Genomic DNA, 18,790 nt, shown 5'->3' on the forward strand with positions numbered 1-18,790 from the left:
TGTTGGTCCCAGGATATGAGATACAGGATATGAGGCTGTGTCTATACCAGCACTTTTGTCAGCAAAACTTCTGTTGGTCAGGGGTGTGAAAAAATACCCCAACTGACAAAAGCACCAGTAGCTATGTCAGCATCTCCCACTGACACTCATTGGAGGTGGTTTAATTATGCCAGTGGGAGAAATTTCTCCCACTGGCATAGAGCAGCTACACAGGAGCCCTTACAGCGATGCAATTGCAACAGTACAGCTGTGCCGCTGTAAGTGTAAGAACATAAGAATGGCTATACGGGGTCAGACCAAAAGTCCATCTAACAAAGTATCCTGTCTTCCGACAGTGGCCAATGCCAGGTGCCCCAGAGGGAATGAACAGAACAGGTAATCAAGTGATCCATCCCATGTTGCCCATTCCCAGCTTCTGGCAAACAGACACCATCCCTGCCCATCCTGGCTAATAGCCATTGATGGATCCCTGAATTTATCTAGTTCTTTTCTGAACCCTGTTATAGTCTCGGCCTTCAAAACGTCCTCTGATTATGTCTACACAGACAAAGTATTAGTCCATGGGTGATAGGGTGTTTTCGCCTTTTATCATTTTGCTGTATGAGTTCTTTTGAAAGCATAGTGATTGTCTGGTTTCACCCACGTAGTCGTTAGAGAATTTTACGCACTGGATGTGGTACATCATATACCTCTCAATCCTCATCTTCAAAGGAAACCTACATGACATCTTCAGAAGACGAGCCTGGCAAATTAAATTAATAACTATGCTGGACATTAAAAATCATGGGCTTAACAATGACACTGCTTTTATGGCTCATTTTACGGCCAAGACTTCATTTAAATTGGTCTTCTACAACATGTGGCCCCTTAATGCTTAACAGTCTGTCTGTCTCACCTTATCTTCTCCAGAGCTGAGAAAGAGCTCTGTGAAGCTCAAAAGCTTGTCCCCTCCACCAACAGAAAAAGATTGGAAAGCAACTCAGACTATGACGCCAATTTAAAATGTACATAAAAATAGTACTTCTAAAAAAATCTCTTTAAACAAAATACCATTCCAAAGAACAGAAGCCAGTAAATGAGAATCTGCTTAAAAATCAATTTCAGATTTTATATTAGAAAGCGTCTCAAAACATTAACTCTAAATTGTGGTCCCTAGACATAAAACCATATCCTTTGTACCCTACCCCTAAAACATGGGGAAAGGGCTCATCTCTCTGTAAGGCAACAGTTTACCAGTCTATTTAGGTTTCTGTGTGGGGTCACTAAGACTGTCTACACTAGAAAGCTGACAGAGCGGTTACACGAGCTTTGCTGCTATGCCAATGGGGGAGAGAGCTCTCCAGTTGACAAAATTAAACCACCTCCAATGAACAGCAGTAGCTATGTCGGTGGGAGAAGTGCATGCAGTGCACATCATCACTTATGACGCGCGGGGGGCAGAACATTCACACTGCATAGCAACATAAATTTTGCCGATGTAAGTGGTAGTGTAGGCGTAGCCGGTTTGCACTGTCATTTGTCTATTGTGTGCTAACCTTTATCTTGCCAGTTTCCTTTACAATAGCTGGAGATACTAATCCCCCCAGAGAGTTACTAGCACCTCTGCAGAATTGAACAGTCTGGGAAATGAAAACTTGGGAGGTTAGTCTGTAGACCTTGATTCATCTCTCCTTTCCTTCACTACCTTCCTCCAATGAAACTCCCTCCCCTTTTCCTTTCCTTGGGAAAGCCCTAGAACATGCTGTCGATGTGCTCCCTCTCAAATCTCAGTACCTCAATCCGTAAACAAAACACTCAGAAGTGGACTACAAGGTAGCGGGATTTCAGGACAGTCATTAACATTAACTCTGCTTTGGGGTTTCTCACGCTGGAGAATTCCCTCTCTTTCTTCCCAAATGTAATTTCTCTGAAACCCGAGGACAAAAGAGTCTTGCTTTTACTTCCTCCTAAAAAGGCAATTACTTATTTCCCTTTTAATACACATTCTCAAGCAAAGAGGAGAGAGAAAAGAATGTCTATTGATAATGGACCTTAAGGCATTACTTACTTTGACCCAGACGCAAGTATACGTCTAGCAGAGACAGCAGAAATGAGGAAAGATCTTTAAAATGGGATTAAGTTTTCGTTATACAGAATTTAAAAAGTTTCTGTTCAGGATTGTTTGGATACAGAAAAGAACAGTGACACTTCACCACGAAAGCCATTGAGCTGAAGTGTTTATTCAGTGCAAGGGACAGGGCAAAGCATTAGTTCCAAAACATTAAGAATGCTAATAAGGGATTTTAAACCAATCAGAATATATTTATAGTCAAACATTAATATGAGATTACACTTAGAAACAAGGTATGATTGAAATCCACTTCTCCCTCCCTTACCTGCCAAGTTCTGAATTCAGAGTTCTCTCTTTTAAATAGTAGACAGCACATGCACACCCTAGCCAGCCCAGCAGTGATGAGTTAGGTGGTTAGCCCAGGAAATGAAGAAATGAGAAGTCCCGTTTTGGCCAATAAGTAAAAGAGAAATGGCTCTTCAAAAATTTCATTTCAAAAGGGCATTTGTGTTTTGACCAAATATGCATCTCTTGCCCAGTCTGAGATCTCAAATACTTTATGGAGACTCAAAAAGCTTTACACCACAAGTCTGATTTAAAAACAAACAAACAAAAAAACCACAGTTGCTCATTCTGTTAACACTATTGTAGTTAACATTGTGTTGGAAGACCTAGCACGTGTCCTCACAGCGGTGATGCGTGGGGGAAGGGAAGGGGAAAAGAGGGGGAGAACATGTGGGATCACAGCCCCACCCCCTCCTGATTTGCTGTTTGACTTGTACTGAGCATGCTCACACGGACTGAGTATGCTCAGTTTTCAGCGTGGTAGCCGTGTATCAGCAAAAAACAAAAAGAACGAGGAATACTTGTGGCACCTTAGAGGCTAACAAATTTATTTGGGCATAAGCTTTCATGGGCTAAAACTCACTTCACTGGATGCATGGAGTGGAAAATACAGTTGAAAGAAGCCAGCTGCCCTCACTCTGCCTCCCTCCCCCACTAATTGGCAGGCACAAGTTGTCTCTGTGTCCCCCATGCACTGAAAAAGACATTGCCAAAGTAGAATAGATATTGTGCCATTTTTGTTAATTGGGGAAGCATATTAGTTCCACAACAAAACTAAAAACACACTTTAAACCTTTCAGAGAGAAGACAGCAACACAGACCAGAACTAAGCTTCTCCCTTAACTACATTTGCAGGAGAATCAGATACCTGAGAATGGCTACTCTGTTACAAAAATGGAAATTATGTCAAACAGATCACAGGAGCTAGTTATGTTTTCTTTTAAAAACCTGCCCCTCTCAGCTGTAAGCACAAAAAATGAAAAAGTAATTTCTGGTTTCTTAGGCTTAAGAAAATCCATTGTGTTCTGTTTCAGTTACATCTCATGTTGCTCAGTATTGGAAAGGGTTTTTTTGTTTTTACCATCCTTTCAAATGAATTCGGGGTACGTGCTGCTTTATCCAGTAGTTCGCTGTATTCCAGTTCTTCACAAAGTCGTTGAAGAGTGTTAAGTGGCTCATTTAACTCAACAGGCATGGCCACTTTGGAGAGATCCTTCCCTATATTGTTTTTCAGGATATTCCATAGGCTGATGTTACTGGTGTTAGGACATGGAGCCGGCAAACACGTTCTCCGCTTGGAATGGGTTCCCATCCCACTTTCAGGAATGCAACCTGGAAGGAAATCCCAGGAGCACATTAAGCAATTCATTGTTTTCTTACAGTATCATCTCTTGAAATCACTATGAATGTATTAAAGCATCAGCAATTTCCTTATCTTTCAGACAACGCTTCACTCCCCATCTGACTCAAATGTTGACTTGTGGTTTGAAGATATCTGCTGTACACTGATCATTTAAAACAAGGTTTTAAACCGAGCAAGTTTTACTGAGATATACATGAAGCATAAATGCTTGAAAAGAATCCCTTGAGATGCTCTGGAATAGCCTAAGAGTACATCTACACTGCAGTAAAACACTCGCTGCTGGCCCACGTCAGCTGACTTGGGTTGTGGGGCTCAGCCTGCAGGGCTATACAATTACAATGTAGACATTTGGGCTCAGGCTGGAACCCAGGCTATGGGCCCCCAAGAGAAGGGAGAATCCCTGAGCCTGAATGTCTACACTGTAATTTTATAGCCTTGCAACCCAAGCCCCACAAGTCCGAGTCACTTGCCATAGCCCAGCCACCGGTATTTTAGTGCAGTGTAGACATATCCACAGGCTCTTCGAAGTTACACCTCTACAGAGCACATATTAGAACTATCTTGTTTTACAAGAGACAGATTCGTGTACATTTAAGTAACATAAAAACGCCTTCCTGAGAGATCTTCAATTAAGCTGACATTCTTTTCAGAAGACAAAAGTGTGCTTTACAGAACCCAAGTGTGAAAACTACCTCCCCCATCATCTCTTTATGCTGATTTGATGGACTCCTCGTATCAAGAAAAATCTGTTGCTGTAGGCAAACACCAGATATTTGTTGGCAGGCTTTTCCATGATGCTCATCCAACTACCCAGATACCTCAAACACTACTGAATTTAGCTTCACAACACACCTATGTGCTGGAGAAGGCCACAGGAGGGCTATGAGCTTACTTGACATTCAAAAGAATAACTCGCACATCCAAGAGAATGTGTTGGTGTCAGAGCAATCTGGGCACAATAAAATAGTTCCAAGTTTTATAGTAAACGACTTGAGATAGATTTAAAATAAAGCCCCACCACAGGGATAAGCCTTAGCCCAGGGGTGTGTCAGAATATGAACTGGCCCGAGTAGATTACTTGACTTAGCTATACCCTCATCCTATTTGTCTAAGCCATTAGGTATATCCTCCTCTCACCCCTCCCGCTATCTTGCCACCTTATTTTCAATCACCCTGAACAGTGTCTGTGTGTTTCTACAGCGCCCATCTCTGATCCTGGGACATTTGGGGGCTGCCTTAGTACATCATTTCCTCCTTTTCCATGTTGTCTTCCCCACATGAGTCTTCGAGGCCATGTCCCACTCAGAGGGATGCACACCAATGCCTCCGTAGCCTGTCTACATTTTGCCTGAAATAGCCAGAAAAGTGTTGCCCATGAAGATAGAATCAGTTCATTTAAAAAAAAAAAAAAAAAAGTTTCCCCACTTTGTACTAAGACCAGTAAAACTCCACTGGTGCCTGCAATGGTGAGATGGTGGTAAAAATAATAGTGGCCATCTACATTACATTGTTTAACTCTGCTTAGAGCATGCCAAAAATGACACTGTAGAAAAGCGGCACCTGGCTGGGACTAAGCTATTGCTGCCAACTTTGCCAGCACTGTTCTAAGGGCATCAGTGAATTTCCAGAAAATTGTCAGTGCACACAAAGGTCACAGTGCTGCACAGAGCACTCTGCCTCTGCATTTCTCCTACACACTGTTTACCTAAGAATGAAGGACTAAGTTTGAACTCTCATCCCTGCATGGTAGCTATGACAAACACCACACAATAGCTGAAGTATAATTTACTGCACATTATTTTACTGCCTACATGCAATCTGTCATAGCGCTAGTTTGCATAAAAAACTGCAAGCATCCAGAATTTGAGAGCCCATCTGGGGTAAGGAAACAATTAACATACTTGTATGACTTCCCTTTCAGAAAGCAGTTGACTCAGACGCTTCCCATGGGAGAGGAAGACAATTAACATCCAAAATAAATAAATAAATAAATAAAAGACTCAGCCCAAAGGGAAACTGTTTTCCTAGACTCCAGCAGGGAGGCGATATCCTCTGAATAGGCAACAAAAGTGCTAAAAATGTATTCTGGTTCAAAACAGCTCTTTGAAATGGGATGCTGTCACACCCTTTGAAATCCTCAGATTGCATAGCAAGGACTAATCAACTTAACTAAATAGTTTGGGCTACATCCTCAGTTGGTGTAAATTTTTGTAGCTCCATGGAAGTCAACAAAGATGTGGCCTATATAAAGAAATATAGACAACTGTAAATACATCAGGGCATACATAATCTGAGATAAACAGCAGATATACGGTCTAACCATGCTAATGGAGGCTTGATACGAAGGCTAGCTTTTTCAGCTGGGCACTTACATCCTTACTTTGGGTGCCTACAATCAATGTTCTATTTCCAGAAGTGCAGATTTTTCAGTGGTCACTGGTTTTCATTTAGAGTTGTGGGTGTTGAGCACCTGGGATACTCAGGAAGCTTCTTTCAATGTCTAACTTTAGGAATGTACATTTGAAAAGTTTGGTGATGGTTTTCTAGAGCTGTAACACATGGTTTTGCTACACAGTGAGGGAGATAATGGACATGCTGAGCTGTCTTGAGAGCTAGATTTTAAGACCAGATGGGACAATTATGATCAGCTAGTCTGATCTTCTGCAGAACATAGGCCACTGAATTTCACCAAGGGTCTCTTGTATCAATCCCATAACTTCTGGTTCAGCTAAAAGCATATCTTCTAGAAAGTCATCCAACCTTGATTTAAGATGAAGTGGCAGAGGGAGAACAGGGAACCAGGAACTCGGCATGCACAAAACTACTAGTACAAAAGTTATAGTTCCAACTTCTAACCCTTGTAACCAAATACTAACTCCTTAGTGCAGCTTTCCATGGTCCAGGACAAGAGAAAAGCATATTTATAGGATTTTGGTTTTAGGCATTTCTTCCAATTCTCTTTTTCAAAAAGAATCATTTTGAATGAAAAATGCAAGGCCCTCCATGCAATCAGCAAGCTACTTAAAAGGAACACAATGAGGGCTATCAAATGATTTAAAAAAATTAATTGCAATTAATTGTGCGATTAATCACACTGTTAAACAGAATACCATGTATTTCAATATTTTTGGATGTTTTCTACATTTTCAAATATATTGATTTCAATTACAACACAGAATATAAAGTGTACAGTGCTCACTTTATGTTTATTTTTGATTACAAGTATCTACACTGTAAAAAACCAAAATAAATAGTATTTTTCAATTCACCTAATACAAGTTCTGTAGTGCAGTGGTTCTCAGACTTTTGTATGGTGACCCCTTCACATAGCAAACCTCTGAGTGCAACCCCCCTTATAAAATAAAAACACTTTAGAAATTTAAACACCATTATAAATGCTGGGTGCAAAGCAGGTTTGAGGTGGAGGCTGACAGTTTGTGACCCCCATGTAATAACCTCATGACCCCCTGAGGGGTCCCGACCCCCAGTTTGAGAACTCCTGCTGTAGTGCAAACTCTATCATGAAAGCTGAACTTACGAATGTAGAATTATGTACAAAAAAACCTGAATCCAAAAATAAAACAATGTAAAATTTTAGATCCTGCAAGTCCACTCAGTCCTACTTCTTGTTCAGCCAATCGCTCAGACAAATAAGTTTGTTTACCTTTTCAGGAGATAATGCTGCTTGCCTCTTGTTTACAATGGTACCTGAAAGCGAGAACAGGCATTCTGATGGCACTGTTGTAGCCGGCATCACAAGATATTTACCTGCCAGATGCGCTAAAGATTCATATGTCCGTTCATGCTTTAACCACCATTCCAGGGGACATGCGTCCATGTTGATAACGGGTTCTGCTCAATAACCATCCAAAGGAATGCGGACCTACCCACACTCATTTTTCATTATCTGAGCCAGATGCAACCAGCAGAAGGTTGATTTTCTTTCTTGGTGCTTCAGATTCTGTAGTTTCCGCATGAGAGTGTTGCTCTTTGAAGACTTCTGAAAGCACGCTCCACACCTCATCCCTCTCAGATTTTGGAAGGTATTTCAGGTTCTTAAACCTTAGATTGAGTGCTGCAGCTATCTTTAGAAATCTCACACTGGTACCTTCTTTGTGTTTGTGAAATCTGCAGTGAAAGTGTCCTTAAAATGAACAACATGTGCTGGGTCATCTTCCAAGACTGCTATAACATGAAATATATGGTAGAATGCAGGTAAAACAGAGCCGGTGACATACAATTCTCCCCCAAGGAGTTCAGTCACAAATTAACACATTTTTTTAAATGAACCTCATCAGCCTAGAAGCATGTTCTCTGGAATGGCATCTGAAGCATGAAGGGGCATTCGAATGTTTCGTATATCTGGCACATAAATACCTTGAAATTCCAGCTACAAAAGTGCCATGCAAATGGCTGTTCTCTCTGTAAATAAGTGTAAATTGCACTTTCAGGACAAAAATTGCACTACAGTACTTGTATGAGGTAAATTGAAAAATACTATTTCTTTTGTTTATCATTTTTACAATGTAAATATATGTAATAAAAATATACAATTTGATTTCAACTACAACACAGAATATATGTGAAAACAGAAAAACATCCAAAATATTTAATACATTTGAAATATATTCTATTGGTTAACAGTGCAATTAAAACTGAGCTTAATTTTTTTGAGTTAATCACGTAAGTTAACTGTGATCAAATCGACTGCCCTAAACACAATCATTACCACTGCAATCAAGAGAAAACATAAAGGCTACGTCTACACTACAGACCTTAGAGCGGTACATCTGTACTCCTGCAGCTGCGCTGCTGTAAGGTCTCCTGTGTAGCCACTCTGTGCCGGGAGTAGAAAGCTCTCCCACTGGCCAAATTAAACCACCCCCAATGAGCAGCGGTAGCCATGTTGGTGGGAGATGCTTTCCTGATGACATAGTGCTGTTCACACTGTGTGTGTGTGTGTGTGTGGGGGTTGTGTTTTTCACACCACTTTCCGACAACGGTTTTGCCTACGTATGTGCTAGCGGGGACAAAACCAAAGAGAGAAAAGTATTATGGTCATACACCAGGCCGATCAGTGTACAGTTATTCTCACATAGCAAAAGCTGCATTTTGTTAACCGTAACTATTCTTTGGATTTGAATGATATGTAAGGGGACAAGTTCGTACTGAAGATTTAGAGTGATGAGAAAATATCTGCCTTTCAGTGAAGAAGAGATAGCCCCTGGTGTTAGCTACTCCACAGGGTCCCAAGGTCATGGAAAGAAGCTTGGGAGCAGCTGCAGGTCTTTGCAGAGAGGTGACACAGACAGCAGACAAGTGTCTGTGCTGATACACAGCAATCCTCACACCTTAAAATGATCCGGGCACAGTTGACTGCACAAAGAGTATCCAAACTACACTACTCCAAAAACTGTTCAATCTGGTATCACAGATTTCAAGATGTAGACATTGGCTAGTTTTTGCTTTTCTTTTAAGATTTGATTTCTGGTAAGAAAATGCCTCTTTTCAGAATAGGATAAAACAAAACGAATCTTACTCAAAGTTTGCCTTTCATTCTCAATGTCGTTACTTAGGTTATCCTCAGAGATGTTATCACTTATATCACTGGTATACGAGTCATCATCCGATACCTAGGGGGGAAGGAAACAACGTACATTTATATATATAAATAAGTTTGCAATATGCTACTCCTGACAACTGTTATGATCATTTGTGAAATTAATCGAAGAAAGATCTGTATTTGTTTGCACTGTTTCTGTGTTGTATAGAAGCAATAGGCAAGCCTAAAAATACAAATAGGTGTGCAGATCAGAGATCCATCACTAAAAAGATTTCAATAAAATAATTTAGTAGTGACTTATGAAGACAAAACTTGTTTTCTTTAATCCTGAAAATTTAGAGAGGCCTTTCTTGAAATCTGGTCTTATCAACTTTTTGGAATTTCACGAAACAGAAAAAGTTTAAAATTGCATGCTGCAAAGTAGCATCTCCCATAGGTCAACCTACAGGTGCCACAAGAAAAAAAACGTACAAATGCATAATCGTTTGATAAGATTTCTTGCAACTCCTGTAGGATGACTCAAGACAGACGCTGCAAAACTACATTCCTTATACTTTTTATTTTAAAATCAGGTGTGCAAGCTACATTGCCTGTTTTCCCTCTTCAGCAACCTCCCTTATACTTTATTTATTTATTTTTTAAGAGTAGCAAACAATTAAGTGTATGTGACTTTGAAATCCTGCAAAATATTTCATTTGTGGTAGATCGGCAAGTTTGCAATTCCCATGCAGAAAGATGAAAGGTTAAAAATGTTGAAATAAGCTACATCAGAGAGCTAGTCTGATATTTGTGCTCAGACCTCATTTTCTGAAGAACTTGCAGACAGAAGGACTTCTTGAGCATCAAAAAACTCTGACAGCGAGTCCGTGACAGACAGCCTACTTTCATTGGAGAGCTGGTGAACCAGGCTTCGACTTCCTTCTCTTGCATTTTCCTGTTTAAAATAAACAAACAGCTTTTAGGGAAAAGTATGGTAATTAGCAATGTGCACATGTAGGTACAAACCAACAGATACACGACTCAGAGAGAGGGCTTTAAATGTTGCCACAGATGAACGCATGCACCCTGCACAGTTTACTGTAGGAAGCATGCATTGCAGAGAGGGGACAGGCTACCAAGTGCAGAAGAAGAATCAGACACACAAATGAAAGTGAAGCTCAGTAATATGTATTTTGCAGAATTAGTTACTGCTCTTGCATATGCATTCCCCTCCCTCCCCCCGCCAAGAACAGCTGTTAAAATGTTACAACAGTCAAGTGATATGTTTAGCTAAATGTATGTGCGTACAAGCCGTACATAGCTTCCCCATTAAGGAAAGCAACCACAAAAACTCCCTGTTTATTGATGTGGACACAACAGCAAATGGGGACAGACACATGCATGGAATTAAGCGGCAGACCACAACTTTTATTAAACTTTAACACAGGGGAGGGGCACTAACCAACCATCACTCAGACTCTCCTATAGCAGGCACTTACTTGGTTCCAGTGCAGGGGTTACAGGGTTCCTTACCAAATAACCCACAATGTGGGGTGGCTCTCTCCTCAGCCTACCCTCCCCCCTCTCCCTCCCCCCAGGAGGCAGCTCTCTGAGTCCTAGCAGCCTCCCTACCACAAGGGGGAGGGACTTTGCGGCAAGTTGGGGACCTCAGCCCACAAGGTCTCACCCTATTACATGAACCCAAGGTCCATCACCAAAATCCCAGGATCTTTACCTCTGGGAACTCTTCATTTTATTTTCAACTGCACTAGAAACCAGCCACAGGGGGCACCAGCAACTAGCCCCACCCAGTCAGGCAGCCTGGTATCACAACCGCTGCCCAATCCATGCTTGCACATGTTGTAGCCACACGTCAGCGTCTCCATCTGGCAGATCTAGGCCATCATTTCCAAAAACTCCTGGCCGATTGTAACGGATGTGACAGTAAATGCAACAGACTCTCCCCTAGCCTCTGCAAATTAGTCATTTATTTCCGCTCAAGCCTGTTTAAACACAAAATGTTCAGTGCATTGGCAAACAAAGATTTACAGGAGCCAAAAAGTATTCTAACTGAGGGTCTCTCTTTCCTAGCTCTCTTTCAGCTGCTAGGCCACTTATGCAGCAGTAGTATTACACCCAGTCTTCATGTGCAGCATCCCGTTAATGAAGAATATCATATTACCAAGGCTACTTAAAGGAAATAGCCTTTGCTGTGCGATTCATAGCAGAATTTATACATTACAATGGGGATTTGATTGTCTTGTACCACAGCAAGTCTTAAATAGTCTGTGTGTACTTGGCACAGTGATGCTACTGGCAGGCTAGCGATGGAAGGAGAAGCACCAAGAGACTATTATTTTAGACTATCTGCTGGGTATAGAGAGGGAAAAGAAATGGATAGGAACAAGTGTCCTTGTTCTCAGCACCTCCACAGCTATTGGGGAGAACGACAAGGGGGCTCGCTGAGCACGTTACTGCCCTCAAGTTTCACTCTGCATATACCTATGATTATTGTAAGATCCAATATAGTAGAACCTACTTCTTAACTAACTGGTAGCCTAATAAATGGCTGCCCCCGCTTAGATAACTGTCAGGAAATACACTTAGTGCAATGAGTGTTAGTGACTGAGCACAAGATAAATAGCACACATCTTCCCCTTATTCCATCATCCAGGGCCGAGTTGTGTTGCAAGCAACTACCACCTTCATCTAACCAAGGCAACACCAATGTCCAACACCAATGATTACCACCTTCTTTGATGCAATTCAACCATTGCTTCCTCAGGGTCTCTTCCTACTTCCCTCTCCTGCTATGCTATCTTCCCCAGGTCCTCTTCATTCCCCATCGATAGGTATCCAAACCAGCAAAGTTGTGCCCCCTGGATTCTGTCAGCCATATCACAGACTTTGTGAAATGAAAGCATTAGGATGGAAGTCAGTCAGTCAGTCATTCTCTCTTTGTGTGACTCTTTATTGCGTGAAAGTCTCATTTCAAACACCTGTAGCAATTGGCCCTGCCATCTCTTTACAACCCATGCTTCTGAATCATGTAGCACTGCATGGCACGCCACTGTTCTACACAATTAGGCTTTTAGTCTCAGTGGCCTGTGCTTGTCATTCACGAGCCAGCACTCTCCAGTCTGGACTGTCTCTCACATTCAAGCTTGCCATCTCCTGTAACACAGCTGCCAAGGTACTTGAATTGGCCAGTTCAGTTTAATGGTACTCCATTAAACTCTATAACCAGTTTCCCTGTGGCACTTTATGGATCCAAGTAACTTCAGTCTTAGGCATGGGATGGAAATGAGCATGACTGCTTAGCTGGTCATACCAAAGGTTTACTATTTCCCTGTGGTCTTATTTTGAGGACGCCCTTATTGATGCATTATTTGCATAAAGTAGCTTCTCACCTTTTCCCACTGGGATGCTTTTGCTGATGTAGTCCATCAATATGGTAAACACGAGCAGACTGAGGGGTCAACCCCTGACGCAGTCCAACTTTCACTTCAAAAGGAGCTTGTTCCAAAACATGTTTGGATCATCATGCATGCACCATAGTTATTAAATTATGAGAAACTGCATATTTCCTCAGCACTGGTATGAGCATCCTTCTGTCCACTTTATCAGGTGCCTTTTCTAGGTCTACAGAAGCCCAGAAATGATCCTGTTGGTACTCTAGCCCCTTCTCTATCACTTGTGGAATGACAAACATGGCATCTGTGGTTTCTCATCCTTTCCTAAAGCTGAACTGTCCTTGTATGAGGATGGCTTCCACCACTCTCCTAATCCTAGCATCTAAGATATGCTCCAGTACCTTCATCCCGTGCAGTAGTAACTTTAATCCATAATAGTTTCCACATTCACAGATGCTTCCCTTCTTATGTATTGGGATCAAGATAGACTTGCACCAATCTTGGGGGAATCTCTTGTTTTGCCAGACTGTTTTAGCCACTCTGCTCATCTATTTTATGCCTCTCTCTCTCTAACCCAAGATTTTCACCAGGTCCAGAATCACCTCATCAGGTCCCACTGCTTCACTGTTCTTTATTTTCTAGACTGCATTTCTCACCTCTTCCTCCATTATGTCAGGCTCAGGCACCACATTAGGCTCACATATGGGCAACTCCACCTGAAAGCGGGTTGCCTCATTTCATAAAGACTCAGAGTATTGTTTCCACCTCTCCTTTGCTTGCTCAGGTGTTACTAGCAGTTTCCCATAGTCATCATTTACAAATGGCAATGCAGCACCATCCTCCTCCTCTCTGAAACTCATTTTTGCAATGCGACAGTAGTCTTTTTGCCAGCCCACTGCAGGTCATTTACAAGCTCATTTTACAGGCTGTCTAGGGCACAGTCTTTGGCCTTCACTGCCTGCTTGGCAGCTTGCTTTGCTTCTCTGTATTCACTTTCACTTGTACTCTGGATTCGTTTCTTTTTCTTTATGCACCATTTTCTTATTTCGGATTGCTACCTGCACTTCAGGAGTCCACTACCATTTCTCTTTCTCCCTTCTTCCCTCCCCACACCCCATCTTAGATCATTTTCCACCTCCACAATCCATGTTCTTTTGAGGTGGTTCCACTCCTCTTTGGCGGAAAAATCTGTTTCCAGCTACCAACCCTGTACTGCTTGCCCAAACTTCACTGCTATACTCCATTAACTCCCCACACTTACTTTGTTTCTTTTGAGCTGATCCTCCTTTTGAGGATAAAAAGCTCTACTAGCCCAGTGTTATCTGTAGATAAATTTGCAATAGTTTCCAGGGTTCCGACAGCATGAAGTTTTCATTCTGCAGCTTCCCTATTTTGTTCTAATAATCAAATCTCTTACGTTTAATAGAATGTTTTAGTGCTTTATATTTTTAAGGGAATGCAGGGAATGCATTAAGACCGTGAAGTGCACTAGTGCCACATATCCATGATGTTCTGATGAATTTGGAGGAATGCTTAATTGAGGTGTGTGGCCACAGGAGCTTATGCCAGTCAATAAGATTCTACTATACTATGAAATTCTGTACAATATCAGTGAACTAACATACAAAGCAGCACCGATTTTACTTATACAATCGTGAACAACAGAAAAAAGGGTATAACTTCACAATAGTTAAAGCTTCATAATCTTTTCCTTTGTCAGGAGGTGGAAGGTATCTAATAATCAATGTCTTACAGGGAAGACTAGGATAACTGTTGTTCCTGGGACTGCGTACATGACTGAAACAATATAAAAAGCAACAATATGAACTAATTAGTTCCATGTGAGAACATGGTAGTTTCTTACAATTTACTATGTTGGAATTTTATTTTCTCTTCTTTACTTCATAAGACTCTAAGGTTCAGAATTAGGAATTATGCTTATGATAGAGTCCAAAATGTGGGTGCCTGCATGAAACCTGCAAGCTTAATTACCAGTTTGGATCTGATAGCGCTGCCACCAGCCAGAAATTTCCAGTGTTTGGCTCACTCTGGTCTCCCCAAAACCTTCCCTGGGGGACCTCCAAGACTCAGATGCCCTGACTCCTACCACAAAGGGAAATAACCCCCCTCCCCTTGTCTTCTCTTTACTTCCTCCCCAGGCTTCCCCTCCGTGGGTTATCCTGGAAGATTACTGTACTTAAACTCCTTGAATTAAAAAACAGAGGGCAATTTACTTCTCCCTCTTCTTTTTCCCCCTCCAGTCTTTCCTGAGCAGAGACGTATCGCACAGGATTTCTATCCCCTAGAGCCTACTTATAAATAAATAAAAAGGTTTTAAAAAGAAAGCTTTATAAAAAGAAAGAAAAGACATAAAATCTCTCTGTATCAAGATACAATACAGGTAATGCTTAAAAGAAAATATGAACAAAAGCCTTATCAAAAGAGATACAATTTAAACATTCAGCAACTACACATGTAAATACAAAAAAAACAATAAAAGCCTATTGTTTTTTCTACTTTTGTACTCACACTGGAAACTGAAGATTAGAAGCTTGAAGATAGAATATCCTCTCACAGCGAGAGACAAAAGACACACAGCAAGGGACACACACTAACATTCCCTTCCTGAGCTTTTAAAAATCCGGTTTCCTGATTGGTCCTCTGGTCAGGTGTTTGGTTCCCTTTGTTAACCCTTTACAGGTAAAAGAAACATTAACCCTTAGCTATCTGTTTATGACAGACTCCAAGATGAGCAATAAAGTCATGAGCTGCTATATGGACAAACTAAACTTTTACCCTAAGCCTTGAGAAACTAGCCCCCCCACCACCCACACACACACACCACTGGTTTGATTTCTACAGGATCTATCATCATAATTTGTTACCAAATTGCCATGATTATCCTGGAGAGTGTAGAGAGCATAGAGAAGGTGTCACTGAGTCAAAACCCAGTGACACTATACAGTCAAAGTAAAAATAAGTGGCATATTTCTGGAGTACACTTCTACCCTGATATAATGCTGTCCTTGGGAGTCAAAAAAAAAATCTTACCACTTTATAAGTGAAGCCACATTTTATTGAACTTGCTTGGATCCGCAGGAGCGTGCAGCCCCACCCCCTGAAGCGCTGCTTTACCGCATTATATCCAAATTCATGTTATATCAAGGTAGAGGTGTACAACCATGGCCAGAGTGCAACTGGAGCTTGAGTAAGACATCCTGCCAATTTCTGGCATCAAGAGACTTAGGATGAATAAAGTTGCCCATGCTGTGAAAATTCAATACTTTTCAGCAGGATATCAATTAGCACCCTTCAAATACGTTAGATTTACCCTGAAAAATGACACAGGAAGTTTAGAATGGCAAAGTAGTAATATCCTTGAGTGCACTTAAAACCAGATTTTGTACAGTGGCCCTTTCTTACCACTCCCACTGCTCTAGAGTTCAGTGATCTAACAGTCTTCCAGAACACATTTCCAGAACGAAACAGGTCCAGTGTAAGTGCCTTGCTCCTTGAGCTAACTAGAATAAAGCCTGAGCCAAGTTATGGACAGTTTGTGAATGAAACATTACATAAATAAGTTGAAAAAAAACCCAAAAAACTTATTTAGGCATCTACTGCATGGTACATACATTGCTTCAGCACTGACCCATTGTCATGGCAAGGCCTTTTATGTATTAACAAGAAAATCTTTTCAAGACTAAGAGTTGGTCTGAGATAAGTAACTATCCAGAAGAGCTATTATACATTTTTGAAACACTGTTCAAATTCTCAGGCGGATAAAAAGCAAAGGCCACTAGCACAATCAATTACACTTTAAAATCTACAAGTGTGACCAAAATCCAGCTCAAATAGTACATTATACCAAGACAATTGGACTGAATGATGAAATAAATGTCTTAAAAAAAGGAAATTAATACATTACACAGGATATAAAACAAAATGCAATCTCTCATTCAACTTCTAGTGAAACATTTACTATACAATCACTACAGAAATTTCTTTGATGTAACATGTAGGAAATCCACCAGAAACAGAACAGGAACACACATGCACACACACTCTGTTTCCTTCAAGGGGTAACTTTTTGATTTATAAGTGACATTTGAGACATGTAGGGGACATCCTAGCTACATACAAGGAAAACTAAATTGCTAAAACTGCTCTATTCTCATTTTTTCCATTTTTTTTTTAAAGAATGACCCATTTTTGCATATTATTAGCACTTATTTAAAAATATAACTAGCCCTTAATGAAACACCCTGGCAGCTGATGCTCTGTACTAACAAGGAGTCAAACCAAATTCAATAGAACAAAATACATTAAGTATTGTGCTTTGGATGTATTTTACAGTGAAGTTCCCCTTCCCCTCCTAAAACTATTTGGCTTCTGTGTTAAAGCTGCTATACAGGTATCAGTAGCAACTAGGGACCATGAGATTGATCAAGGAAAACAGACAGCTTTGAGAGAAAATAATGCCAGATAGAATGATGGGGTGACTTTGCTCATGCTTAAGGCAAGGGGGAAGTAACAGAAGAACAAAGGACCTGCCACCAAAAAGCAATGGAAGTGTTTAGGAAAACTGTTCTAAATTAATACTGCACAATGCAACACCATGTGAGCCACACACGAGGGAAGAGGAGCTCCTTTTGCTAACACAACTCACTGTATGGGGAACAAAGGAACGGGACAGTACATAGCTATGCAACAGTCTAAGTATAAGACTTTGCAGTAACAGACACCACTGAAACAGGAAATCCATACCCACCTTCACCAAATCGGGACTTGATTTTGCATTAGCTGCTGAATCAAGGAGCACAGACTCGGCGTGTATTCTGCGTAACTGGTCTTTAAGATCTGTGTTTTGTGCTATGGCCTGGAACATTTAACAAAAATATGGGGCTATAAAGTTTCCTTAGCTAATGTAGACAGTGGCTTTATTGTGTAAAAGGGGCAGAAGAAAACTCTGAATGAAGCAGAAAAAAGAAAGTCACTAGATACATGACCTGTTCTTGATCCTGCATTTAGTAGATCACAAATGCTTCAGACAGACATTGCTCCTCTTTCAAACATGAGTTTTTGGGGTTTTTTGGGGGGAGAGGGGAGAAGAATTCAAATAAACAGAATGAGGAGATGGGAAATCTTAGGCCACCAGAGGCTATATGCTGGTTTTTAAAAGTTTAGATGTTATTTTATGGGTTATTTTTCCCTTTGAGGTCTCTTCCTCTATCTCCCTCTACAACCTATCCTCTCTAATCACGCACTGTTAACTCAAACTATTTTCCCCAGAACTATAAAGCTGTGCAATTAGAAACATGCATTTCCTTTTCAGTCCGACATAAAACACATTCCTTCACTTGCCACTGCATCACTGACAGCGCATCCAGACTACTGGCACTCTTCCTAAAAGTCATCCTCAGGGCAGCCACACAGTTGGCTTTGCTCCTATAAAACTGTCCCAAATCAGCTTCCTTCTGCTGCATCTCAACCTGTGAGTTATAAAGACTATGCGACTTGGGCAGGGATGGAGCAAGCAGTGATACAGAGCACACGACAGCCCTTATATACTAGAGGCCACGTGTGTTTCTCCAAGAAAGAATTCTAGTGGTGGCAGAGGGACAGTTCCATTGGCAGCATGGCTAGAATACTGGGAACAGAAGTGAAAGTGAGGAAAGGCACTTTTCATATTTTAACACCTAAATTCAACAACATTAGGTTTTGTTCATGTAGTTCGCGCAAGATCAAACAGGATGATGAAGTGAATGGGAGTAGCTCTGTCTTCCTCAAACTGAGAAAGATATTGTGACTTTGTTTAGTGCAATTATTTTATTACCAAACATTTTGAAACTATATAGCGACTGGATAGCGTAGTGGTTAAAAGCGCCGCCCTTTGATACGGGAGACCGCCCTTTGATACGAGAGACTGGGGTTCAAATCCCGGTTGGTACCCAACTTTCCAGTAGGGGTCCTTGGGCAAAAAAAGACCCCCTAACACTTCACCTGCCTACCTCAAATATGAGAGTGACACAAACTAGGAGAGTCATGCCGGCTCAGACGTTGCCCGGATTAACAAGGTC

The 18,790-nt window shown here is 41.1% G+C and overlaps 1 protein-coding gene across 8 annotated transcripts in view; it reads right to left on the reverse strand.

Annotated features, from left to right (window-relative positions):
• The window catches only part of OSBPL3 (oxysterol binding protein like 3), a 142,435-nt gene that overhangs the window by 24,062 nt on the left and 99,583 nt on the right, over positions 1–18,790 (reverse strand). For 4 of the 8 annotated variants that reach the window (XM_032773848.2, XM_075062405.1, XM_032773844.2 and 1 more), the window contains exons 12-15: positions 17,482–17,589; positions 10,121–10,255; positions 9,298–9,391; positions 3,477–3,727 (exon numbers count right to left, since the gene is read on the reverse strand). In XM_032773848.2, the coding sequence (XP_032629739.1) occupies positions 3,477–3,727; positions 9,298–9,391; positions 10,121–10,255; positions 17,482–17,589 (588 nt within the window). The remainder of the gene's footprint in view (positions 1–3,476; positions 3,728–9,297; positions 9,392–10,120; positions 10,256–17,481; positions 17,590–18,790) is intronic. The other 4 variants (XM_075062406.1, XM_075062408.1, XM_032773850.2 and 1 more) reach the window with 1 other exon arrangement.

The sequence above is a fragment of the Chelonoidis abingdonii genome, chromosome 2 (genome assembly GCF_003597395.2).
Source record: "Chelonoidis abingdonii isolate Lonesome George chromosome 2, CheloAbing_2.0, whole genome shotgun sequence".
Taxonomy (NCBI): domain Eukaryota; kingdom Metazoa; phylum Chordata; order Testudines; family Testudinidae; genus Chelonoidis; species Chelonoidis abingdonii.